This window comes from Sitophilus oryzae, unplaced genomic scaffold, assembly GCF_002938485.1.
Source record: "Sitophilus oryzae breed Bouriz unplaced genomic scaffold, Soryzae_2.0 scaffold_494_pilon_pilon, whole genome shotgun sequence".
Classification (NCBI taxonomy): domain Eukaryota; kingdom Metazoa; phylum Arthropoda; class Insecta; order Coleoptera; family Curculionidae; genus Sitophilus; species Sitophilus oryzae.
In genome coordinates this window covers 1,907,751-1,934,901 of record NW_022147078.1, presented here as the reverse complement: position 1 = coordinate 1,934,901, position 27,151 = coordinate 1,907,751, and the positions used below count along the sequence as shown (strand labels likewise).

Here is a 27,151-nt window from a genome sequence, read left to right as displayed (position 1 = left end):
CATTTGACACATTTGAATTTGATTTAAAATTTTGTGGATTTGTCAGACTTTACGGAATTTATTTTATGTTATTTATTATTGATTCTACTACTGATAGTTGTATAAAGGTAGTAAATCTAGATGGAAATTGTGGCAGAACTTAAATTAACAGTGACACTATCGCGATTTATCGAAAAAGACTCTAAAATAGTTGGTTGTGTAGCGTGCGGAAGATCTCGGCAAAAATTGAGTGAAATAATGGAACAACTTTTCGCTAGTAAGTGACTATATAATATACATACGTGTAGTAAACCGATCATTTATGAAATTCACTTAAATTATCTAAATTATATATATTTTTTTTGGCATTTTAGCTTTTATTTACTACTTGTCAAAGAATTTTGATACATTAATTTGACTTACCTGCTTCAGTAGCGTATCGGATGTTTGTGTTAATAAATACTTATTATAACTTATCTATTTTTATTAGAATTATATATTTTTATAACAATTTTAATAAGTACCAACATTTATTCACAACGTAAAATAAAACAACAAATTATTGAGTCTACCCCACGTCTACCCTACATCATAGTTTTACATTTTTTAAATAAAATTAGAACGGCACTGATAAACCGGAATTTAAGTCGGCCATATTTGAGGCCTATCGCGGTGTACCTATGATTTTTGATATGCTCCTTCCTTAGTCTTCTTATTCACAGATTCAGGGTTATAGGATTTAGGAATAATACGCGGAAGATCGCATGGTACCAAATCAGGTGACGAAAGCGGTAGGTACTCTACTGCTTGTAATAAGTTATGCATACAGAGAACTCTAGTCAATTTAAAGGCTGACTGCGAAGACGGCAAATAATTGTTTACCAAATTTATTAACAAGCGCCTCACGTGCTCTTCAACCAGAACATAAAAATTATATACAAGGTGTTCATCATTCGTTTCGCATTATAAGGTACCTATCTGTTAAACTACGAGATATATTTAACTCTTTTTTAGATGAAAATAAAAAATTCTAGCTGGCACTTAGTTACAGCTCTTTTTTGGGATTTAAAGTTGTCTGTTATGATTGGAAATATTTTCATTTGGAATAAAGGAACATACGCAATTTTTGGCAAAAATGATACAGGGAAATTATGTTTGTCATTTTTTAGAGTGAGAGTCCATTTCATTAGTCCGAAAAAGCAGCAAAATATGCCTTCGGCATTTAACGTTTTATGTAAGACTGGCTAGGTATTTTTACACAAATGAAGAAGGAAATTAAAGGTAAAGGATTATATTATATCCGTATTGTAGCACATTTTTAGACAACTTAGACAACTTTTTTATTTTTACGATTTTGGTGGTCAAACATCAACAAAATATTCCTTATCTTTGGACTAAATTTTCTCGAAAATAAAGACATAATTCAAAATTCCGTTACAATACGGAAATAGATTGAAGTTTTGTGATTACAGTGGTATATAATTTATATCGTTTTGTAACAAATTCCTCGCTATTTTATGGAATTTGGGTATGGCGTAACACGACAGGATCGGTCTAAGCCGGCAAATTTCTGAAATATAATATATATTTCCTTCGGCCCTGCACCCACTTTACCCAACCCCTGAGAGCAACCCGAACAGTACTGCGTAATAGACTCTTAATTATTACCGAGTCCCGAAAGCACAGAAAGAACTTGGAGTTATTAATTTCGAGTCGCGGTTCTGAACGATGGATGGAGAACTAACTATAAAACTGTCTCACCACTGGCTTCTGTCAAAGTCCTGAGACTGTATGATGAGTTATAACTCAAGAAAGATAATAAAATCTAGAATCTAACATAAAATAAGCGAATATCTAAGTAGACACGCAGTATAAGATAGTAAAGATAATATAACGTAGTATAAGATAATAAAATAGAGATATAATATTGATATTGTTGTGTTTTGTTGCAGGTGTTGCTGGAGGTTTAGCCGAGGGGAAGCCCGGCCATGAGCCTCGGCCTGGCTTCTCTGTGGATCGCATTGCCTCTCTTCGTCTGCCTCCTTGCTCTGTCTCCCGGAGTCCATCCGTTGCTGCATCCTGATTGGTCGGCCGCTACCACTACCATACCAGACGAAATCTTCGATAACGGTAATTTTCATAGTTTAATAATAGTTATTTTTTATACGATAAAATGGTATTTTATCGTCGACCGAAAAGATTCCTTCTGGAGACGATAATGCAATTTTATCGTCGTGTATAAAACAATATTTTTTCAATAGCGAGTTACGTTTTAAAAAATATTCAGAAATTATTATTTCACGGAATCTATTACGAGTAGAAAAAATATTGTGCTGGGTTGTCGTTGGTTTCTATGTAATTTGACAAATAAATAAAGCTGTCTCTTTAGTTGTCAGTTTTGAGTCAATATTTTGAATTCTCTTTCGTGTCGATTGCTGATTGAATTGGAGCCAGAAATGGCTCAAAACGAAATAAGTAAATTACCTACAGATATTCAGACTGAGCCGACAAACGCCATATCCATTTAAATCCCGAATAACTTATGAAAAAGACTACAAACATTTTCAAAAATGAAAGCAATTAAAAAACGTGCGAGAAGAAATAAAGTTTTTAACCTATCCTCGCTGTTAAAGTATCATTTAATCTACCCTTGGGGTTATAGTACTATTTTATCTACTATTTTTGACAGATATAAGGCAATTTTAACAGTTGCTATGGAAAAAATATTTTTTTTTGCTCGGAATTCTTGACACCCGCACCGATTGACGTGAACTTTAACAGTGAATAGAAATATGTATAGTCTGTCCAATGAGAAGATCCTTGACAGTGATAGATGTGTCTGTCATTTTAATTTCAAAGTAGTTTATTTTATTTTACAAATAAATAAGTTGGTACAACTGGAACTCATAGCAGGAAATTAATATATGTATTTAAAATTTGACTGACAAGTAACTTCAAAATATTGTGAGAAAAACTGTATAAAACTGAAAAAATGTAATCGAGTTATTTTATTTAATAAAAAACGGTATGTGTTAATACAAAACAAACAAAAACAAGACACCACATACCAAAAAATATAAAAAAGAACGATTTCTTACTTTCAAGCTTTATGAAACTTCCCGCATTTGATTATATTTATCAATATAACTTATGTACAAATACAAATTTGTAATATTCCGCAGGAATAAATAAAACATCATAAATAAAACAAACTATTTTATTAATAATAACACTTACCAAATTTTATACCTCACAGGTTGATTAATTAACTTTAATCTTAATTTTTTTAAACCAGTACCTTTTGACATTATTTTTCTGCAGTACTAAAATCCATTATTTACCTATCGTGTGATGTCGATATTTTTCAGCTACGCCAGTTTTTAGTATGTGTTTAGTATGGTTCTTCTACCATATTCGAGATGCACTTATCTACGACGAGATGGTATACGAACTTTATTGATAGTAACTTTATTGGTGTATCTGTATAAGACTTTCTCCCTGGGCAGCAAGTATTAACCATAAACTGTGCTCTGGGTTCTACAGTTAATTTTCACTCGATTTTTCCTACACTTGACTTCAAAAGACACAAAACACTCGTAATAACACGAATCAAAATGCATCATCTTCCAAAACGCAGGGTATTTGACAAAAGTTGTCACAAGATTATAACCTATAATTTGGCAAGACTTTGACAAACGTCAAAAATCTAAAGGCGAGTTCATACGCATCGGCGTCCGTTTGTCGTTCATCGTTCCGTCAAACCAATAAAATTATACGATCTGTCATTTTTGAAATAAACCAATAAAACTGGTTAAAAACAACAAGTGACGACGCATGACGAATTTATATTTAAATCCATCCATAGTTAACTTAAAAATTATTAGAAACTTTTTTTAGTAAAATAAATAGATTGGTATGGGACGTCATCTGCTTTTCTTCTGTCATCGTCTGTCGAAATCTTACCTGAGAAAAATTTTTTATTTTCCGAAAATTAAATTGCAACCTTTTACTGTAAAATAATGGTGAAAGAACACATTTTTCGAAGAAAATGAATATGACTGCTTTTAATTGCTTTTTAAAAGGTCTTTACAAGTTTGTAGCTCAAAAACTCCCGGAGTAATTTGGTAAAAAAACCAAATAAATTATGCTTGTCCAAGCGTTTTCCCGAAAGACTAACTGTTTTTTAAATAACAAATATTGTAATATTTGAGGCGCGTTTTCACCCTCTTGGAATTTGAGATTCGAGAAACCCCTCCTTATCGAACCTCTACACTCCACAGTCAATCCGTTTGCCAAAAATCAGCTTTAAACGTCAAGCGGTTTAAGCAGAATCTCGTGACTACTCAATGGTCATATTTCATGAAACACCCTGTATAAATTTATAAAAAATCTTAAAATATGTAAAACAACAAAATAAGATATACGTGTTTAAGAGTTTTTCCGAAAAACTCACCGGTTTTTAAATAAAAAATATTTTAATAATTGAGGGATAGTTTCACCCCCTTAGAATTCGAGTTTCGAAAAATCCCTTCTTATCGAACCTCTACACCCTAAAGTCAGTCTGTTTTCCAAAAATCAGCTTTTTACGTCAAGCGCTTTAAGCAGGATCGTGATTAATCAATGACCAGATTTTTCGTAACACCCTGTATACATTTTTAAAAAATCTTAAAATATGTAAAAAAACAAAATGATATACGTGTTTAAGGGTTTTTTCGGAAACTTGACCGTTTTTTAAATAAAAAATATTGTAATATTTGATTACTCTTGTTTTGACTTCTTGGTATATATTGGCGAGAGTTTCTATATAAGGTTTTTCAATATCTTGTTTCACTAGGGCTCCTATTGTTGCTTTAAAATATATAAAACCGAAATCCTTCTCAAAGTCTCTAAAGGCTATGGCTAGTGGAAGTTCGTATTCTTTTGTTCGGCTGATTATCTGATAGTTTCTCTTACTGTATCTATGTGATCAATCGTGCTAAATCCGCTTCTAAAGCCTGCTTGTTCTCGTGATTGTACAGCGTCTAGCGTGTTTTGTATTTTACTATAGTAAGTTTTACAAGAGTCCTTATGTTCAGTTTTTTTATTATTCCAAACTATAAAATAATGTAATCTTCATTAGCACATCTCTATAGTGCTTCGTTTCATTTTCAGGAATTCAGTACAGTAGTGACACAGGTATCAGAACCGAGGAACGTGTTCCTAAAGTGGGCGATCTGAAAAAGGAACCACCCGCCGAAAATGTCAAGCTAGTGCTGGGCTACCTCACAGCTGTCAAAGGCGAACTGAAAGAACGACAGGGCCTGGCCATATCCGGGGCCATCTTGATGGCAGTAGAAGAGGTAAGAAACATTCCTATATTTCATCGAACTAAACGATATGATCACAGGGTGAGTCAACAATAGAGTAAAGTCCATTATCTCATTTGTTTCGAGGTTTACAAAAAAATATTAAATATAAAAGTTATAGGGACGGTTAAGATACACATTCTAAAATGATTATAGAGTATACAGGGCGCTTCAAAAAAGTGTGGCGACTATAACATATGTTTTTTTAAATGAAATACCCTATTTTTTATTTTATTTTTAGATTCTGCGTAAAATTCCATAACTTTTATATATATAATGTTATATACCTAAAACTAATAGTTTTAGTAATATTTAAATTTGTTTAAACAAATGTTAGATTGCAGTGTAATAAAAAATTGTCAGTGATGCCGTTGTTTCTGAAGTTGGACAACTTAAATTTGATAGGAGAATTTTATAGAGACATAGAAAAAGACCTATGTAAAGATATTTTAGTTAGATGCTACAGGGTGTTCAAAATATATTTATGAATTTCAACTACATAAAATTAAGAAATTTCAAATTTTTTAAATGGTACACCCTATATATTATCATTTTTTCTGATAGATTCTACAAAACTCTACGCTATGACATCATAGTTACCATGACAAAAAGTAATAATTATAAAAGTTTCTGGTTTTTTAAGCAAGTTAAGAACAAAATTTGAATTTTAGTAATTTGTTGTAATAAGTATAAATGGTAGAGATAATAGTTACAGATTTTCCTGAAATGAATTATATAGTCAGTGTGACTGATATACACGAACAAGCCAAGAAAAACATATAATTATAATATATTATAAACCAGAATTACTGCGAGAAAAATATTTACTGTATGTCCAAAAAAAATCCTATATCAGTAGTCTTCAACAATTTATTATTAGGTAATCTAGTATTACTTTAATCTGTGGCTATTCGTGCCTACGAATAATCCAAGTGTTATCTATCATAATATAGAAATAGGTACACCAAGAAATTCACGACTGCGATTTTAGTTTATTTGAGTAAAGTTAATTAATTTTGACTAATACCAACAATTGTAACTAATTATTAAGCTACTTGTTAAAGATAAGTAATAAATAGTTTGTTTTGTCATGGCAACTATGATTTTATAGGGTAAATTTATTAAAAATATTGGTAAAAATAGAAAGAATTGGAATAACTCGCAAACTATTAAAAATAGGTATAAGACATACTTAATAAAAGTTAAAGAGTTTTGTAAAATCTACCAGAAAAAATGATAATATATAGGGTGTTCCATTTAAAAAATTAGAGATTTTTTAATTTTAAGTAGGTAGTTGAAATTCATAAATATATTTTGAACACCCTGTATCATTTAACTAAAATATCTTTACATATATCTTTTTTTTCATCTCTATAAAACTCGCCTACCAAATAAAATAAAAAATATAGTGTTGCATTTAAAAAAACATGTTATATCCGCCACACTTTTTTCAAGCACTTTGTATACTCTATAATAATTTTAAAATATGTATCTTAACCTTCCCTATAACTTTTATATTTAAATTTTTTTTGTAAAGCTCGAAACAAATGAGATAATGGACTTTACTCTATCGTTGACTCACCCTGTACTGTTCGAGTCGCTTTCAGGGCTCGGATATGGCCAAAGGAAATATATACGAGCCCTAACAACTATATGTTGGGACAAGATCATATTTTGGAATTATTGTCCTGGTTTTTCAAAATGACTGAAAAATATATGTTTAATTTTTTAAATATAAAAATAGCCATATATCCTAAACAACTTGACAATATTTTCATGAATTTGTAAATCAATCCATATTTACAGTAGCGGATTTTGTTCATAAAAGGATAAATTTGCTGACAACTAAATGTTGATCCGTGGAAAAGCTACAAATCAAAAACTACGCGAAATTATCATTCGTCAATACAGTACGGGAAAAACAATTCGAAAGTAGTATTCCAAAAAAAACGGTTTTTAATATAATAAAAAAAATACGGCGAATCTGCCAATGTAGACGTTAGAGGTAAAAGTTCGGGAAGGCCAAAAGTTGTATCTCAGAGAGATTTACGAAATTTAGTAAAAATTTGCAAGTCTGCGAGAAGAAGTACTCTTCGCGAAGTAACAGTTAAATGGAATACTGTAACTGGTTTAAATATATCAAGAGAATGTTGCCGAAAATATATCCATAAATGCGGTCTGGGGTTTTACAAGGTAAACTTTATTTTGTGTGGATAATCAATTACCTGAAGATTATTGATACAAATTCTTATTTAGGCCAAAGAAAAACCGCTACTGACAGAAATTCAAAAGAAAAATCGTTACAATTGGGCAAAATCTAAATTATCGTGAACACAAAATGATTGGAATAAGGTCATATTTAGCGATGAGTCTAAATTTGATGTTTGTGTTGGAGATCATCGAAAACGAATAATACGAAATAAAGTAGAAGCCTTTCATAAAGATTGCTTAAAGAGGGTTGTTAAATTTCCTAAGGGGATTATGGTTTAGGGTTGCATGTCAGCAAGAGGTTTGGGCAAATTAAATTTTATAGATGGCACTGTTAACGCCTAAAAATATCAACATATCCTTGAGACCCCACATTTGCCTAGTGCTCAAGAATTGTTTCCAAACCAAGACTATATTTTCCAACAAGATGGAACATCGTGCCATTCAGCAAAATCAACTAAAAATTGTTTCGGTAATAATAATATAAAAGTTCTATCCCATCCTGTTATAGAAACTGTGTGGCTTAAGATGAAGCAATATTTAAGAAACCACCTTCAACGAACAATTTTTGATTTGCGGACAAAACTGCAGGAAATTTGGGATAATTTTTCTCCTCAAATGTGCCAATTTTTGGTTAATACAATGCCATTAAGAGTTCAGGCAGTTGTTAAGGCGTTAAAATTTCAAATCAAATTCAAATGTGTCAAATGAATCGTCAAACAGAACTGTCAAGGATCCCCACCCTAGCGTGCTTTTTCCGCCCACCATGCATGAATACATGGATAGCATTATGCTCCTTCCTTAGTCTTCTTATTCAAAGCTTTGTATTCTATTTTCAGATTAATAATGATCCTGACATCTTGCCCAACATTACCCTGGAGCTGAAATGGAACGACACCAGAGGGGATACCGTGGTAGCCACCAGGGCAATGACAGATATGATATGCGAAGGAGTATCTGCTTTTTTCGGACCGGAGGGATCTTGCTACGTGGAGGCAATCGTTTCACAAGCCAGAAACATTCCTATGATCAGTTATGTAAGTTTTTTCTCCATAGTTTTTTCTCCATTACTTATTACACCATATTTTCTGATCATTGATAACTGATTACTTAGTTTAAAACTTATTTTTGACCCATTTTTACAGAAATGTTCAGACTACAAGGCTTCCAGCGTTCCTACCTTTGCCCGTACCGAACCACCAGACACACAGGTAAGTACCACTGCCTTAAATTACGCCCACGTCAAACACGGTACTTGTATTTGTACCCTTGCGCGTGTTTTAGTATTCTGCACGCTTTCTTAGGTCACCAAATCCATCATTTCCCTGCTCAAGTACTACAACTGGAACAAGTTCAGCATCATCTACGAGGAAGGCTGGGATACAGTGGCGCACTCGCTGGAATACGAGACAAAAGGGAAGAATATGTCGGTGCAACACAAGAAGAACGCTAGGGATAGGCATAAGTGTTGTGAGAACAGGTTGAAGTGTTGTCAGACTGGGTTTTGGTACGAGTTCATTCAGGATACGAAAAACAGGACAAGAAGTAAGTTGTTTTAAATTTGCGTCATTAAATTCTGGGGCTTTGTATATCTTCCTTTTGTACAACAAGGTTTGTCTATTTATGTAATTTATCTAAGTTTTATCGCATCATAAAAGTCATCAGGTGTGTAATGGCGTCTATTTTTAGATCGTTTAATCCCGATAATATAAACTTTTTATCTAGATATAGGATTCCTTTTCAAATTTCATAATTTAGTGTTTTAAAAATATACAGGGTGGTCCGAACTGTATTCCGGAAACTTCGGCAGCATATTCTGCAGATGAAAATAAGTATAAGTAATAACTTTGAATTTGACAGTTCCCGCGGACTTTTCTAGTGTAAATTTTATTAGGTTAGCAACTTGCGGCCATGCTGACGCCATGCCGTCTCTAATAGAACAGCCTTGGACCGAGATTTATGACGTCACGCTAGTTAGATAGTACGGATTAATAAATATAATGTAGAATGCATGGAAAACATAATTATTCCTCGTATTTTTGGTCTGTATTTTAAAAATGATATAGTTTACATGAAATATCATACATAATATACAGTTAATAAATACAATATAATATATACCTATTTATTGTAATGAATACTTTGGCAAATAAACTATGAACCATACAAATGCAGCAAATGTTTTACAATATACAAATAATGAATAGGTACATAAGATAATGGGTAAAATGTAAAATATATTTTAAATTTTGGGGTTTGAAAATCGATCTAATTTAACAAAAAACATTCAATATCTACTAATAGCGATGTATTATTATTTACATTCACAAAATTTACATGTATATTTTGCAGGTATCAATGTTGGAAAAATTATATTTGCAAATAATACAATATCATAGAAAAAACGGCGTCAGCGATGGCTATGAAATAAAGAACTATTTGTTTTTAATTTTCTTGGGATTTAGGTTCGGGAAAAACGCTGATTAAGTTTTCATTTGGTTTTTCATTATTTTTTTAGTTAAAAAAACCTTTCGGCTAACATCATAACCTTCATCATACATATATATCACTATTAGTAGATATTGAATGTTTTTTTGTTAAATTAGATCGATTTTCAAACCCCAAAATTTAATATATATTTTACATTTTACCCATTATCATATGTACCTATTCATTATTTGTATATTCTAAAACATTTGCTGCATTTGTATGGTTCATAGCTTATTTGTCAAAGTATTTATTACTATAAATAGGTATATATATTGTATTTATTAACTGTATATTATGTATATTTCATGTAAACTATATCATTTTAAAAATACAAACCAAAAATACGAGGAATAATTATGTTTTCCATGTATTCTACAACATATGTATTAATCCGTAGTATCTAACTAGCGTGACGTCATAAATCTCGCTCCGAGGCTGTTCTATTAGAGACGGCATTGGTCTGATATTTAGAAATGTCAAAAGCTGATGACCGGAATACAGTTCTGACCACCCTGTATATTTCAAAACATGAAATATTAATTTCTTGGAAAAATTATACATTTTCTTAAACAAAAATTCTTGTAGGTATAGCTGCATTAAAATATTTCGACATAATTATTTATTTTCGTAGTTTACATCTTCCTGGGCACTTCCATATCGTTGGTAGACTTCATGGACACCATGCAGAGAGCTCAGCTGTTCGAAAATGGCGAATACATCGTTATTTATGTGGATATGAACACTTACAGGCAACAGGAAGTACACAAATACATTTACAGTAAGTTTATTGATATTGCAGTACTTAAATTATAAACCTATTTAGCTTTATCGTATGCTTACGATCATTAATATCACTTAAAAAGAATAGGTAATATACAGGGTATCCCAATATTCCAACAATTTTGTATATTAATTAACTAATTTTAATTCCAAAAATATTGTAGTTCTAAGTATATGGAATATTTAGACAATCTGTATAGCTTGGAGTGTCTTATTTATTGATTTTTCTAATAAATTTTCAATTTTTTTCAGAATTTGATGAGCTGGAAAAATACAAAAGCTGTAGCGAACTATCGGACTACGACAGTTTACAAAAAAGAGTTCAATCTTTATTTGTGGTCGTACCGACGGCTCCTGCGGAGAACTACACGAATTTTTCGAAGAAAGTCAGAGAATACAATGAAAAGAAACCTTTTGACTTCAAAACCACCACACATTTCCCGAAACAATTCGAAAAAGTAACTTTAAAACACTCATCTCGTCACTTTCTCGAGTTAAAAACATTTTTTTTTAGTTTGTCAGTATCTACGCAGCATATCTCTATGACTCTGTGAAGCTGTATGCTTCAGCATTACACCATCTGCTTGCCAAGGAACAACCATTGAACGAAACAGGTATTAAGGAGATTGCGAGTAATGGTACACGGATTATTGAAACCATCAATACCATCAATAAGACCTACAAAAGTGAGTAAGTTTAAATTTTCTAGTTTTTAAAGAGTTTGTTCAGATATTCAAAAGTCTTATTAAAAATAGATACAGTACAAACAACAATGATTGAAATGGTTGGGTATTCTGATTTTGCTCAATAAATTGGTAAATACACTATAGTTGCATTGAAAGATAATTTGTTTTGGCATCTCTAGGTACCAATCACTAATTTTAAAATCTCTAGCACAGTACTACCAACTATTTCGATTAATTTTGATTGTTCCGTAGTTTCTGTTAAGTTTGGTGGTTTGCTGTTTAGGTATAACAGGAGCTGTAATGAAGCTAGACAAGAACGGTGACTCCGAGGGCAATTTTTCTGTGCTGGCCTTCAAAAATTGTAGCAAACCCGTGTACGTTGGCGGTAGCAATAATTTTAGTTGTCCCTTCCACATGGTACCAGTTGGTCAGTTTTTTCAATCTGAATTTCTACAGACATTGGTAAGTAAGTACCGGGTTTTATGTGTTTTCCTTAAATACGATTTTCCTGGCTTAAAATAGTTCTGAATTAATTCAAATTCAAAATCAGGGTTTTAAAATTAAAAATCAAATGCTATTGAATTTCTGCTCAATGGGATTGATGTATATCTTGATGAGATATGGGATACCAAAATAAATTTTGATGAATCCAACGATGAAACTGAATTTCTATTAAATGAAATTGCTGTTAATTTTGATAACATATAGGATACCAATACAAGTTCTGATGATAAGATTGATATTATGTCTTTAAAATTAAAAAATATAATCTTTAATGATGACATTGCATTTATACTAAAATAAATCGATGTTAAACTTGACAAAATACATGATGTCGGTTTTATTTTTGAAGAAAACATCCCCAATCGTTTTTAAATTAAGAAAAAATAAGTAGTAGATGATATAGACTTTTCTATAATAAAAATTAAGGTAAAACTTGATATTATAGAAGAAGTTAATGTATTTTTTGATGATATCTTTATAATTATTGATAAATTTCTTGGTATTTCATTTTCTAGTCGTACAAAATCAACCCAAGTGCAGAAGTTGACTGGGCAGGTGGTGAAAAACCAAACGATGAACCCAGCTGTGGGTTCGACAATAAACTCTGCCCCAAATCGAACACCCACAGAGACAGCATAATAGCCGCTGCAGTACTGGCGGTACTACTGTTTTGTGCTGTAGTCATCACTGTCAGCATCTACCGAAAGTGGAAGATAGAGCAGGAAATAGAAGGATTGTTGTGGAAGATTGACAGAGACGATATTCAGAGTTACTTTGACAAAGACGCTTTAATATCTAGTCCAAGTAGAGTAAGTACTATGGGTATTGTACAGGGGGTCCCATTTTTGTTGAAATCATACGGTATATCGGTTAATAGTGAAGATAGAAGTGTTGCCAAAAATTTTGTGAAAAATCTTGTGAAAAATTACCATATTTCGATACTCATCAACCGACAAAATATGGCTTTAGAATTCTGGCAACACTGTAACAAACCCTTATAAAAATATAATATGGGCCTATTTTTCTGCCAGATCAGTTTAGCTAGCGCCAGTGTGACGTCGTACGAGTCCAAGATAGGCTTGCAAGTGTTCACGACCACGGCCCACTACAGAGGTGTGATGGTCAGGATCAAGGAGCTGACGTTTTCCAGGAAAAAGGACATTTCCAGGGAAGTGATGAAGGAGATGAGACTGTTGCGTGATCTACGTCACGACAACGTGAATTCTTTCATCGGGGCTTGTGTCCAACCCACCTCTTTACTCTTAGTTACCGATTATTGTGCCAAAGGAAGTATATATGTAAGTATATATAGGATGTTCAGTCATTGTTCAACGTTACGTCATATATTTTGTCGAACTCTCTCAGTCATTTGCCAACCTAGATCATATATACTAACGTGGATAAATCAACGCCATAAGTTTAGCATTAAAAAATATGTCTCCAACATCACGACATGTCATTTTCATTTGAAGGTGTTTGATAAGATTTTTCTTTAAATTTCGTTAACAGGAATGATAGGGGTAGTTTATTTCAACCCCTTCCACTTATTTCAAAAACGTGAGAAAATTACCAGAAAGTGTGTTTTCATAACAGTAATGCTTCCATAAAATCTCATTAGTCTATCGCTTTTCGTTTTCAAGATAAAACATAAAAACATTATTTTTCCGCCATCTTTGTATCACGATATCTCCCGAATGGTTGACTTTTGACCCAACGTTTATAAAGCAAACTACCCTTTATTTTGAACAAGGAATCACTCCCTGAAGGTTTTCGCATTTGTTTTGAAACACCCTGTATAAAGGTCCCCGAATTATCTTTTCTTAGACAAGTATTCAGTTGGTTTTTTATTTATATTAAGCCACATGCATACTTTCTGGTTATGTTTTCTAAGAATATTGATATTCGTACGGAGTGGCTAAATTAATTTTTTATATAATTTAATTTTTGTGATAGTAAACATTCAATTTATTTTTATTGTTCGTTTATTAACCGTTTATTAAAAAACGGTTCAAATAATTTTTCATTTCTAGGATATCGTCGAAAACGAGGATATCAAGCTAGACAAGATGTTCATAGCATCGCTGGTCCACGATCTGATCAAGGGCATGCTGTATCTCCACAATTCCATGCTGGGTTGTCATGGAAACTTGAAAAGTTCGAATTGCGTTGTTACTAGTCGCTGGGTGCTGCAAGTAGCTGACTTTGGATTGGCCGAAATGAGGCATTGTGCTGAGAACGATAGCATAGGAGAGCATCAGTACTATCAAAGTAAGTAAAAATTTTTTTTATTAAAGTTTAGCATCATCAGCAGATGATGCTAAACTTTAAGTTTAGCATCATCTGCTAACTAAAGTTTAGCATCATCAGCATTTTTAGTTTTAAGTGTCGATTGCTGATTGAATTGGAGACAGAAATGGCTCAAAACGAAATAAGTAAATTACCAACAGATATTCAGGCTGAGGCGACAAACGCCTTATCCAAACTACTTTCATTTAAATCCCGAATAACTTGAAAAGGAATACAAACATTTTCAAAAATTGAAGCAATTAAAAACGTTCGAGAAGAAATAAAGTTTTTAACCTATCCTCGCTGTTAAAGTATCATTTAATCTACCCTTGGGGTTAAAGTACTATTTTATCTACTATTTTTGATAGATATAACAGTTGCTATGAAAAAAAACTATTACTTAACACCTATTATCTCTGGTCGTCTTCTGATTTCCCTCTCCCTGGTTTTGCGAATATTATTTAAAAGTCTTTGAATAAGAAGACTGAAGAAGACTAAGGAAGGAGCATATCAAAAACCTTGGGTGCACCCTTTGAATAAGAAGACTAAGGAAGGAGCATAATGCTATCCATGTATTCATGCATGGTGGGCGGAAAAGGCACCATAAAAGCTCTCTAGGATGGGGATCCTTGACAGTTCTGTTTGACGATTCATTTGACACATTTGAATTTGATTTGAAATTTTGTGGATTTGTCAGTCTTTACGGAGCTTATTTTATGTTATTTATTATTTATTCTACTACTGATAGTTGTATAAAGGTAGTAAATCTAGATGGAAATTGTGGCAGAACTTAAATTAACAGTGACATTATCGCGATTTATCGAAAAAGACTCTAAAATAGTTGGTTGTGTAGCGTGCGGTAGATCTCGGCAAAAATTGAGTGAAATAATGGAACAACTTTTCGCTAATAAGTGACTGTATAATATACATACGTGTAGTAAACCAATAATTTATGAAATTCACTTAAATTAACTAAATTATATATTTTCTTGCATTTTAGCTTTTATTTACTACTTGTCAAAGATCAGATGTCAAAGAATTTTGATACGTTAATTTGACTTACCTGCTTCAGTAGCGTATCGGATGTTTGTGTTAATAAATACTTATTATAACTTATCTATTTTTATTAGAATTATATATTTTTATAACAATTTTAATAACTACCAACATTTATTCACAACGTAAAATAAAATAACAAATTATTGAGTCTACCCTACATCATAGTTTTACATTTTTTAAATAAAATTAGAACGACACTGATAAACCGGAATTTAAGTCGGCCATAGTTGAGGCCCATCGCGGTGTACCTAAGATTTTTGATATGCTCCTTCCTTAGTCTTCTTATTCAAAGGGTGCACCGCGATGGGCCTCAAATATGGCCGACTTCAATTCCGGTTTATCAGTGCCGTTCTAATTTTATTTAAAAAATGTAAAACTATGATGTAGGGTAGACTCAATAATTTGTTATTTTATTTTACGTTGTGAATAAATGTTGGTAGTTATTAAAATTGTTATAAAAATATATAATTCTAATAAAAATAGATAAGTTATAATAAGTATTTATTAACACAAACATCCGATACGCTACTGAAGCAGGTAAGTCAAATTAACGTATCAAAATTCTTTGACATCTGATCTTTGACAAGTAGTAAATAAAAGCTAAAATGCAAGAAAATATATAATTTAGTTAATTTAAGTGAATTTCATAAATTATTGGTTTACTACACGTATGTATATTATACAGTCACTTATTAGCGAAAAGTTGTTCCATTATTTCACTCAATTTTTGCCGAGATCTACCGCACGCTACACAACCAACTATTTTAGAGTCTTTTTCGATAAATCGCGATAATGTCACTGTTAATTTAAGTTCTGCCACAATTTCCATCTAGATTTACTACCTTTATACAACTATCAGTAGTAGAATAAATAATAAATAACATAAAATAAGCTCCGTACAGACTGACAAATCCACACAATTTCAAATCAAATTCAAATGTGTCAAATGAATCGTCAAACAGAACTGTCAAGGATCCCCACCCTAGAGTGCTTTTTCCGCCCACCATGCATGAATATATGGATAGCATTATGCTCCTTCCTTAGTCTTCTTATTCAAAGTTAAAAGTCGATAATTTTATTTATGTATACAGGGCGTCTTCAAATGAATGTTTTGAATTTAAAGAAATATGATTATTTTTAAATAGGCATTCATCTCAAACTGAAGTCTTAACAATCATTTTACATATATTTTTAATGAGGAATAACCTACTCGAAATTTGACTGTGTATTTTTTAAACGCCCTGTTAGCCGTTCTACATATGTGTGATTTATTTTTTCACAAATCACAGATGTTTCTAAATACTCTTTGTCCTTAATACACCTATTTTTAAATTACTAAGAAAATATTAGAAACAGTTCACATACAGGCATTTTACTGGACCTTTTCCAAAAAACACACTTCAAATGAATAAAATAATATTTTTTTAGCCTATTTATTTTAATTTTAAAAGTTTTTCAAACACCGACCAGTTGATGGAAATGTTTCTGGAAATATTCTAGATATTTTTTGTTTCAGGTTTGTTTTGGAAAGCTCCGGAAATTCTGAGGCATCCCAGCGTCTATATCAGGGGCACTCAAAAAGGAGACGTTTACGCTTTTGGTATTATTTTATTCGAGATGTTGGGCAGAAGAGGACCTTTTGGTATTACAGGATTGGAACCAAAAGGTACGTTGAATAGAATCACTATCTGTAGAATCACCCACCACAGTTACACTATTTTTTGACACCCTGTATAATTTTTCTATTGTTTAAAACAACCTAATTTTTTCACATTAATTTTTTATTGCTAGATATAATTGAGGCAGTGAAACGGGAGCCTTTCGAAGGTGAAGAACCTTTCAGGCCCTTGGTGAACATCCTGTACGATTCCGAGAATGGCTGTGATGAATCGGTACTCCAAGTGATGAGGGAGTGTTGGAGTGAGTACCCCGAGCAAAGACCTGACTTTGCTACCATTAGGACCAGATTGAAACGAATGAAAGAGGGAAAGTAAGCATTTTGTTTGTTATACAGGGTGGACCATTTTGGTTGTTTCTATAGGGTATCTAGGAAACCGTGAGAAATATTCAAATTTTGATGCTGGAGCCTAGGGGTTCTTTTTTTGAAAAAAATTACAATGGCGCAAACGGATCGTGGCTATCTTGATCGGTTTCGAAGCTACAGGTGCTATCGAACATCTTCAAAAAGTACAAAATTTGAGAATCCCCCTGTAGCTTCGAAACCGATCAAGATAGCCACGATCCGTTTGCGCCATTGTAATTTTTTCAAAAAAAGAACCCGAGACTGCAGTATCAAAATTTGAATATTTCTCACGGTTTCCTAGATACCCTATAGGAACAACCAAAATGGTCCACCCTGTACAGGTTTTTGTGCATTTACTCTGTTTTTTAAGCTATACTTGATCTTTTGATTCAGCATTTCAATTCTCAGTACTTAATGATATGACTTATATGAATTTCAGAAGCAAAAATATAATGGACCAAATGATGGAAATGATGGAAAAGCATGCCAATAATTTAGAAGAATTAGTGAATGAAAGGACCAGGCTACTGTACGAAGAAAAGAATAAGACAGAAGACTTACTACATAGAATGTTACCAAAGTATGTGTTGATTTTATTTACTCTATCTCTATAATCCCTTATCAACAATTACTTTTTCATTCTTGACACCCTGTATATATTTTTTAATAAACGTTTTCGATATTCCCTAGACCCGTAGCAGCAAGACTAACCAAAGGTTACGGCATTGAACCGGAATCCTTCAATTTGGTCACTATCTACTTCAGTGACATTGTGGGATTCACCGCTATGTCAGCCGAAAGCACACCCCTACAAGTGGTTCAGTTTTTGAACGACCTGTATACAGTTTTTGACAGAATCATCAAAGGATATGACGTGTACAAAGTTGAAACGATCGGAGATGCGTACATGGTGGTAAGAGATATTTTATTTATTCTAAACACCACAAAAAAACACAACCGGAAAAAAAATAAAATAAATATTTCACCTATTAATTTAATAGAACACACTGTATATTATTACGTTGTTGGGTTCACCTTCCCCTGATACTGTAGTTTATATCGAAATTAAATTCTGGCAGCGTATTTATGAAAATATATAGAATTATACAAGGTGTCCCCAAAAAAAGTTGCACATCAAAGTTGTGTTTTTTCTAATGGAACACCCTATATATTAATTGATTTTCGGATTCAAGGAAAAAAATAAAGGTGAGTTTTATTAAAGAAACATATACCTAAAATCTAAGGATTTTGACATATTTCACATTTTGTAAAAATGAAGAGTAAATTTTAAATTTTAATAATAGCTACCTAAATTTTAATTGACCTTGTATAGTCTGATATTTAATTACAGTAACCATTGTATGTTAAACGTAATTGAAATTTGACCCGAAAAGTTATACAGGGTGAGACAAAATTAATATGGAACATTAGTCACTTTTAAAAGCAAGTTACTCCTTTATTTTAAATGGAACACCCAGTATATTTTTGCGGTATTCAATGGGAAATTTCTATATCTTCAAAATATTATTAAGGTTGCCTACCCCTCAGACGAAGATTTTCCTAGATATTTTAATTTTTGTGATTTTCCGTCAGTAGATCTTTATTTTTTGAAAACATCTAGGGTGGCTGTGTGATATACCTACCTTTTGATTATTTAACAAAAATTAAAGATTGTAGAGTAAAATACTCAACGGTAATGAAAAGATCCACGTTTAAAACATATTTTAATTATTACAGAATTAAAACTAGATATAAACATATAATTATGTGACAAAAATTAGCTAGATGAAATCAAATACTCAAAATGCTTCCTTTCCTGTTAACTCCAAAAAATGATTCTTTTCAAAAGAATATTTTCATTTAGCTTTGATTGTAATTTAAAAATTGTTGTTTATTTCTGGAAAATGTTAAATATATCCAAAACCTTACATTTTAGTCATATACAGTGTTGTTCACCACATACGACACGGAGTATTGTAGCTAAACGATGAGATTTTTACAAATTGTAAGTTTGGGGTTCGTTGAAGGACTATTAGAGCTACAATTTAAAAATATTTTTACAAGATAAAGAGTGTCCCAAATAAATAAAAAATATCTAAGTTGTATTTTTTTAAACGGAACACCCTGTATATTATTACATTTCTAGTTTCTGCGATTAAAATAAAGGTAAATTTGATTAAGGTTTATTATACTTAAACCTTACCGTTTTTGAAATATTTTCAATTTTGTGAAATTGCAGTCAAAATTTTAAAGCTTCATTTCTCGAAGGGTATCAAAGTTTTTAATACTAAATATTTAATGAAGTTTATTTATTGATCAGTTATTGTGTTGCAATAATAAAAATAATACTACCTTATACAGAGTGTCCAAAAATTTATTTTAAATAATTATTAGCTTCAAACGGCAATAACTTCTTTAATTTAAATGGAAAGCCCTGTATATTTTAGGAGAATCAGATGCACAATTAAATTGTCTATCAAATTGTATTATACTATTTTTTACCTATTCCTTCAAGTTTTCGTAGAAAATGCAATTTCTTATAATTTAGACCTCATTTATCAATATATCCATGGAATATTGACATTTTAGATTGTTTTTAAAGCAACAAATGTACAAAATGTACAGACTAGTAATATTATCGTTTTTAGCAAAACGATAATATTACTAGCCCATTTGTATGCAAAAAGAAAACTATTTAAATCTTTATAAAAGAGTATACCATTAATTAAATATAACACCATTATTTCCGCCCATATACTAATTAATTACATACTTAATTATGTTCGTTAATAAATTATTCTAAATAAATGTGGATTTTTGAGTCAGAAATCAATATAATAATAAGTTATCAAATTAAAGTCTTTGTTGTTATAAATAAGCATTTATTAAAAAATGTAAATATAATTTTTAAGGTGTTACTTTTTATCACACTGTCTAATGCCCATACAAAATTCAGTTTTTTAGTATTTGGAGCAATTATTATTAATCAACGCAAACAGTCAGTTAATGTAGTTTGAATACTGGAATCATATTAATTGGTCCTCTTTAACAAATATTTAAACAGTTTTTTCTTATTTTTTAATGAAATAAACGAATTATATCGACAATATTTGTATCTGTACTCTTTAAAAATTTGGTACATCTTTAAAAATAATCTAAAATGTCAATAGTCCATGGGTATATTGATAAATAAGTTCTAAATTACAAGAAAATGCATTTTCTACGGAAACTTAAAGAGATAGGTAAAAATGGTATAATATAATTTGATAGACAATTAAATTGTGCATCTGATTCTCGTAAAATATACAGGGTGTTCCATTTAAATTAAACAAGTTATTTCCGTTTGAAGCTAATAATTATTTAAAATAAATTTTTAGACACTCTGTATAAGGTAGTATTATTTTTATTATTGCAACACAATAACTGATCAATAAGTAAACTTCAGTAAATATTTAGTATTAAAAACTTTGATACCCTTGGAGAAATGAAGCCTTAAAATTTTTACTACAATTTCACAAAATTGAAAATATTTCAAAAACGGTAAGGTTTAAGTATAATAAATCTTAATCAAATTTTTCCTTTATTTTAATCGTAGAAACTAAAAATGTAATAATATACAGGGTGTTCCATTTAAAAAAATACAACTTTGGTATTTTTTACTTATTTGGGACACTCTGTATCTTGTAAAATTATTTTTAAATTGTAGTTCTAATAGTCCTTCAACGAACCCAAAACTTACAATTTGTAAAAATCTCATCGTTTAGCTACAATACTCCGTGTCGTATGTGGTGAACAACCCTGTATACTTCTCTTAAAAAACTCACCTTTATTTTTCTGCCAGAATCCGAAAATCAATTAATATATATGGTGTTTCATTACAAAAAACACAACTTTGATATGTAACTTTTTTGGGGACACCCTGTAGAACTCTCTATATTTTTAAAAAGTGTTCTGAATTAACCTACATATGCTCACAAATCAAACTGTCGTTCTCCTTGGATCCTCCGCGGCGTATGAGAGGCGCCACCCTGTATATGAATTATTTGTTGAATTACTTCTTGTAGGTATCGGGACTTCCAATAAGAAATGGTGATAGGCATGCTGGTGAAGTAGCCTCTATGGCTTTGGACTTGCTCTCGGCTGTGAAAAAGCATTCCATAGCCCACAGACCCAACGAAACTCTGAAATTGAGAATAGGAATGCATACAGGTAATTTTTTACCATACCGGGCTGTTCCGGTTTGCAAGCTGTTAAAAGTGTATTAAACATAATGTATCATAATTTTTCAACACTCCATAATAGTACAAAATTCATATTTTCTCAGGCCCAGTGGTCGCTGGAGTTGTCGGTCTCACCATGCCCCGATACTGTCTCTTCGGGGACACAGTGAACACCGCCTCGCGCATGGAGAGCAACGGGGAAGCCCTGAAAATCCACATCAGCCTCCAGTGCAAAGACGCCCTCGAAAAACTAGGTGGCTACGTCATAGAGGAACGAGGATTGGTCAGTATGAAGGGCAAGGGAGAAGTTAAAACCTTCTGGTTGGTTGGGGCGACGGACCAAGCTATCCAGAGACGCGAGGTTGACTTGACTGAGCTGCCTCCTTTGTTCTGCAGACCTAGGAGAAGTCCAAAGTTGAATAATGACTCCAGGCAGCCTTCAATTTGTGGAGGGTATGGTGGGATAACCAGTAGAAGACATTCTAGTGTTCCTAGAGGTATGTAAGAGTGTTCTAGGTAGGTTTTTTTATGAGATGTTGAGCTAGAAAATACTTAAAAATTATCAGTACTTATAAATGACATTTATACACAATCGTTGTTGCTTCTTGAGCTTCCACAAAAATTGTTGAAGTACCATCATCAACTTTTTGCATTTAGCGTAACCATCGTCTTTGATAAAAACCTTTGCAAACTCTCATGGCACAATAAGCTCCGAGTTTTACATTTATCAAGCTTTTGTTAATTTCAATGCTAAACAACATAGTTACCATGTAGAATGTAGAATATGCTGCCGAAGCCTCCGGAATACAGTTCAGACCACCCTGTATATTATATTTCTTTATTTGTTAATACATTTTGCTTCTATTATTATTATTACTTATTAGAAACCACTTTGAATAACTTCATATTACTTAAACTCAATTCAATATTTTTTATTTCATATTGAATTAAATTTAATTCAAATAGACTGTAATTTTGAAGCAGTTAAAATACAAAAGCCTGATTTTTTAGTCTGTTTTTTTTTGCACTGCGTCATTTTTTATTTGGTGATGGAAGTTTTTTTTTATTTCTTGTTTATATTGTTTTATTTCTTGTTTATATTTCTTGTCTTTTCGTTTTATTATAATTTAATTTCTTTACTTTACTTTTAGTTCGCCATACATTTAATAATTTAAATATTGTTTGGTTTGCTTCAAATTTTTGTTATTTTTTTTATAAAAGTTATTAACTAAAAAAAACTGAATAAATTATCTTAAACAAAATTGAAAAAAAAAACAATATCTGGAAAGTGAATGTTAAAAAAATCGACATGTAGAAACAAAAACACCATTCCTCCACAGAAAAATAATATAAATGTTACCTCGACAAAATTGTTCACTCGTCATTCCCATTTTTTTCGATCGTATGACATCTTAATCAACCAATGAAATGCAATTTTATTTTCACAAACAATATATCCGTATACTAGATTTTTAGGAAGATTTCTAAGAATGTAGCTATTTAAACATATAAAAAAACCACTACTAGTTCATACCGTTCTCATTAATTTGCACATATAATACAAAAACTCATGATCAACATTTCTAAAATTTACATAAACCATACCCGTTTAATTTATAACAATTATCAAAAGTTAATTTGTACACATTCCAAGCCATCACCAAATAAAATTTGCAGGCACCAACGCAGAGTTCGACACATGGTCGAACTGTAGCCCTATCATTCAACGCCCTCTGCTCACAGTAACCGGCACAAATCTGCTCGTTCCAGAAGCCATCGGGTCCAAAACCACCATCAACACGGCTTTTGGAAGCCAGGCAATCGACCTCATCGACCACGAAGGCAATAGACCCAAACCCAGACCCAGAAGGATACTGTCCAGTATAGCTTCCAGTTCTGACGAGCCCCACAAGAGTCGGAACACTTTGAATAAGGTCAGGGAGTCGAAATCTTTGGATCCTTTACCTCTGGTTCGAAGACCAACAGCTACAGCATCGGAGTTGATCGAAAACTTTATCAGGGGGACGAAGAGATCAACAAGAAGTCTGGATAATTGTGAAAAGTGTGGTGGGGATATTCAGATCATTGCCATACCCAAAGACAAACTAGTGAACAACAATATACGTAATGGAAACCTTTTAACAACGCAAGAAGAACAGCTTTTGGGGGCTTTTGTTGAAGATGCCCAGATGCCGCTGTTGACACCTCCTCAAATTCCTAATCCGGTCGTGGTCAGGAGGAGAGGCGGTAGTGACGTCAACGATTTTCCTGGAGACTCAACCAAACAGAAATTGTAAGTATAGATTTATCAGCTTTATTTTTTCTTGTACAGGGTGAGTCAACGATAGAGCAAAGTCCATTATCTCATTTCTTTTGAGGTTTACAAAAAATAATAAATATGAAAGTTATAGGGAAGGTTAAGATACTCATTTTAAAATTATTATAAGTAGTTGAAATTCATAAATATATTTTGAACACCCTGTATCATTTAACTAAAATATATTTACATATATCTTTTTTTCATCTCTATAAAACTCTCCTACCAAATTTTGGTATTGCAACTTTAGAAACAATGGCACCACTGACAATTTTTTACCACACTGCAATTTAACATTTGTTTAAACAAATTGAAATATTACAAAAATTATTAATTTTAGGTATATAACATTATTATAAACAAAAAAGTTATGGAATTCTACGCAGAATCTAAAAATAAAATAAAAAAGACGGTGTTGCATTTAAAAAAACATATGTTATATCCGCAACACTTTTTTGAAGCACCCTGTACTCTATAATAATTTTAAAATGTGTATCTTAACCTTCCCTATAACATTTTTATTTAACATTTTTTTGTAAACCCCGAAACAACTGAGATTTTTGAGACTTTACTCTATCGTTGACTCACCCTGTACATCAGAGTGTCCTATTTTCGTGTGTTTTATGGGATTTCTCGTTTATGAGTAGAGATACAAAGATGCGGATTTCAAAATGAAAAAACACCCTATTTAGAGTACCAAAAAGAAACAGATATATTTTATTAACCATATTTAATATTAGTATAAGGTATTCTATGTAAAGTAATTGCAAAACAATTTCCGATGTACCTGATCAACTTGAGTGACAATCGATGGCGACAGCGCTGCCAGATTGTGATAGATTTATGAGATGAATCTTAATGTAAATTGGGAAACAATATGTCGATCAATGCCGTCTCTAATAGAACAGCCTTAAGGCGAGATTTATGACGTCACGCTAGTTAGATACTACGGATTAATAAATATGTTGTAGAATACATGGAAAACATAATTATTCCTCAGATTTTTGGTTTGTATTTTAAAAATGATATAGTTTACATGAAATATTCATAGTATACAGTTAATAACTACAACCTATATACCTATTTATAGTAATAAATACTTTGGCAAATAATCTATGAACCACACAAATGCAGCAAATGTTTTACAATATACAAATAATGTATAGGTACATAAGATATTGGGTAAAATGTAAATATATTTTAAATTTTGTGGTTTGAAAATCGATCTAATTTAACAAAAAATGTTCAATATCTACTAATAGTGATGTATTATTATTTGCATTCACAAAATTTATATGTATATTTTGCAAGTATCAATGTTCGAAAAATTATATTTACAAATAATACAATATCATCTAAAAAAAGGTGTCAGCAATGGCTGTGAAATGAAGATCGCTGGCATTTTATATGTAAAATTATTCTAAAATTTTTGATTTTCTTGGGATTTTTTTTAAGGTTCGGGAAAAACGCTGATTTAAGTTTTCATTTTGGTTTTCATTATTTTTATTTATATATCTTAATACCTACTTACGTGTTTATCTTACGTGTTTGAATCTATCGAAGCTGAACCAACAACACTTGGAGTGGAGATTCCACAATATGAATAAAATAAACATAATTGTCCAGTTTTCTTTAATACCATCCTGGAAGAATATTATTTTTAAATTTATTAAAGATATTTTCAATAGAATTGTCTTGATTTATAACTCGTACCCACTTTTCTTGCTCTTCCGGATACTTTAGGCTGCCTAGTATAACTATCCTTTCCACCAGGAACACAACAAAGATGAGGCATAGCACCAAAAACACACTCCACTTAAGCTTTATTGATGAATTGTTAGAGTCTTAAAAAACACACACAAAAATCACGATAAATAAAAAATGTATGAGCACTTTTAGGTTAAAGCACTTAACAAAACGTGTAATATTTCGTGTTTTTTTTATGAGAAACAGAGTGACCATCATAGTAACCATATATCTGGTAGTACTTTATGTCACTTAAACACCAAAATAATTAGTTTTTTAGCACTACAATAACAAATAATACCAAAAATCAACCGACAAAATATGAATACAGAATCTAACCCAATATCTAAGTATGTACAGCTGATGAAGTAAACAAAAGTCCGCCCGTAGGCTGATCTTTTATAGAAGGCATTGTGTAGATATGATTGATGACGTACATCGGAAAATATTTTGCCATTATACCGTATGATCGAAAAAAAATGGCGTCCAGTTGGCTGGGAAATGACGATCGATGACATTTCCCATATAAATTTACATATAAAATGACAGCGATCTTCATTTCCCAGCCAACTGGACGCCGTTTTTTCTCGATCATACGGTACCTTATTCTGTTTTTCAAAGTACTTTGTAATAAACTGTCATTATATTATCCATTGCAGGTGCCATTCATTGGACGTGTTACCAACGGGTGATTCCCCTAGCAGGCCCTTACAGAAAACATCAATCAAAAAATGGCTGGTAGGTATTTTCAATGGGAACAGCTTTAAATCGAGCAATGCCTCCTTAAGAAAAGGCATCAACGATTACAACAACCTTCAGCCGGACAAAGAGAGCATAGTTTGAGAAAAGAAGTCTCAAGACATCTTGAGACTTGAAAAGGAAAAGCATTTTTTTAATAGCAGGGATTCCCCGGTCATTGGAGCACGCAGTCAAAGTTTACTAGCTCAAAAAAGAGGCAGTATTTGTTGAAAAAAATAATATTTTCTCTATAATTAAGATGTTTAAATTTTAAATGCTTATTCTGCAAGTCTGTGACTCAGATAGTTGCAAAATAAAGTGGATTGCTGTCTTCTGGAGTTCTAGACTATTCTTGATTTTCTTTTTATACATTCATATGATTATACACACACCGGAAAAATCTAGGGATATTACAATTTTATCCAACCATCGTCAGTAATTTTATTAATTGCATTTCTGATATAATAAAATTAAAATAAACAAATAGTTTAAAGGACGTATTGGAAATAAATATGCGAAATTTACCAAATTTTTCAAATTTACCTTGATTTTTATTGAACAACAAAAATACACACATTTTTTTTATTCTAAACTGTGAATTAAAAAAAAAGATAAAACCATTTTTACTTAATAAAGGGTATGGCCTCCTCTACTGTTCATTACAGCCCTACATCGTCTCTCCATGTTCCTGATCAGGTTGTCGATCTCTTCTTGAGGTGCATCCTGCCACGCTGCATTCACGGCCGGAACCAGATCCCTACGAGTTTCCC

General features: G+C 31.9%; 1 protein-coding gene across 3 annotated transcripts in view; it reads left to right on the top strand.

Annotated features, from left to right (window-relative positions):
- The window catches only part of LOC115886689 (receptor-type guanylate cyclase Gyc76C-like), a 92,737-nt gene extending 65,880 nt beyond the window's left edge, over positions 1 to 26,857 (top strand). Inside the window, exons 2-21 of one of the 3 annotated variants that reach the window (XM_030905950.1) lie at positions 1,932 to 2,109; positions 5,131 to 5,318; positions 8,372 to 8,569; positions 8,678 to 8,743; positions 8,837 to 9,077; positions 10,654 to 10,800; positions 11,055 to 11,260; positions 11,317 to 11,488; positions 11,772 to 11,950; positions 12,508 to 12,801; positions 13,024 to 13,290; positions 14,023 to 14,260; positions 16,854 to 17,003; positions 17,129 to 17,327; positions 17,800 to 17,940; positions 18,051 to 18,273; positions 21,425 to 21,569; positions 21,685 to 22,077; positions 23,354 to 23,873; positions 26,303 to 26,857. In XM_030905950.1, coding sequence (XP_030761810.1) covers positions 1,968 to 2,109; positions 5,131 to 5,318; positions 8,372 to 8,569; positions 8,678 to 8,743; positions 8,837 to 9,077; positions 10,654 to 10,800; positions 11,055 to 11,260; positions 11,317 to 11,488; positions 11,772 to 11,950; positions 12,508 to 12,801; positions 13,024 to 13,290; positions 14,023 to 14,260; positions 16,854 to 17,003; positions 17,129 to 17,327; positions 17,800 to 17,940; positions 18,051 to 18,273; positions 21,425 to 21,569; positions 21,685 to 22,077; positions 23,354 to 23,873; positions 26,303 to 26,486 — 4,293 coding nt within the window. In that variant the 5' untranslated portion in view covers positions 1,932 to 1,967 and the 3' untranslated portion in view covers positions 26,487 to 26,857. Of the gene's footprint in view, positions 1 to 1,931; positions 2,110 to 5,130; positions 5,319 to 8,371; positions 8,570 to 8,677; positions 8,744 to 8,836; positions 9,078 to 10,653; positions 10,801 to 11,054; positions 11,261 to 11,316; positions 11,489 to 11,771; positions 11,951 to 12,507; positions 12,802 to 13,023; positions 13,291 to 14,022; positions 14,261 to 16,853; positions 17,004 to 17,128; positions 17,328 to 17,799; positions 17,941 to 18,050; positions 18,274 to 21,424; positions 21,570 to 21,684; positions 22,078 to 23,257; positions 23,874 to 26,302 lie in introns of all 3 variants that reach the window. The other 2 variants (XM_030905948.1, XM_030905949.1) reach the window with 2 other exon arrangements.
- The last annotated feature ends 294 nt before the right edge of the window (positions 26,858 to 27,151 follow it).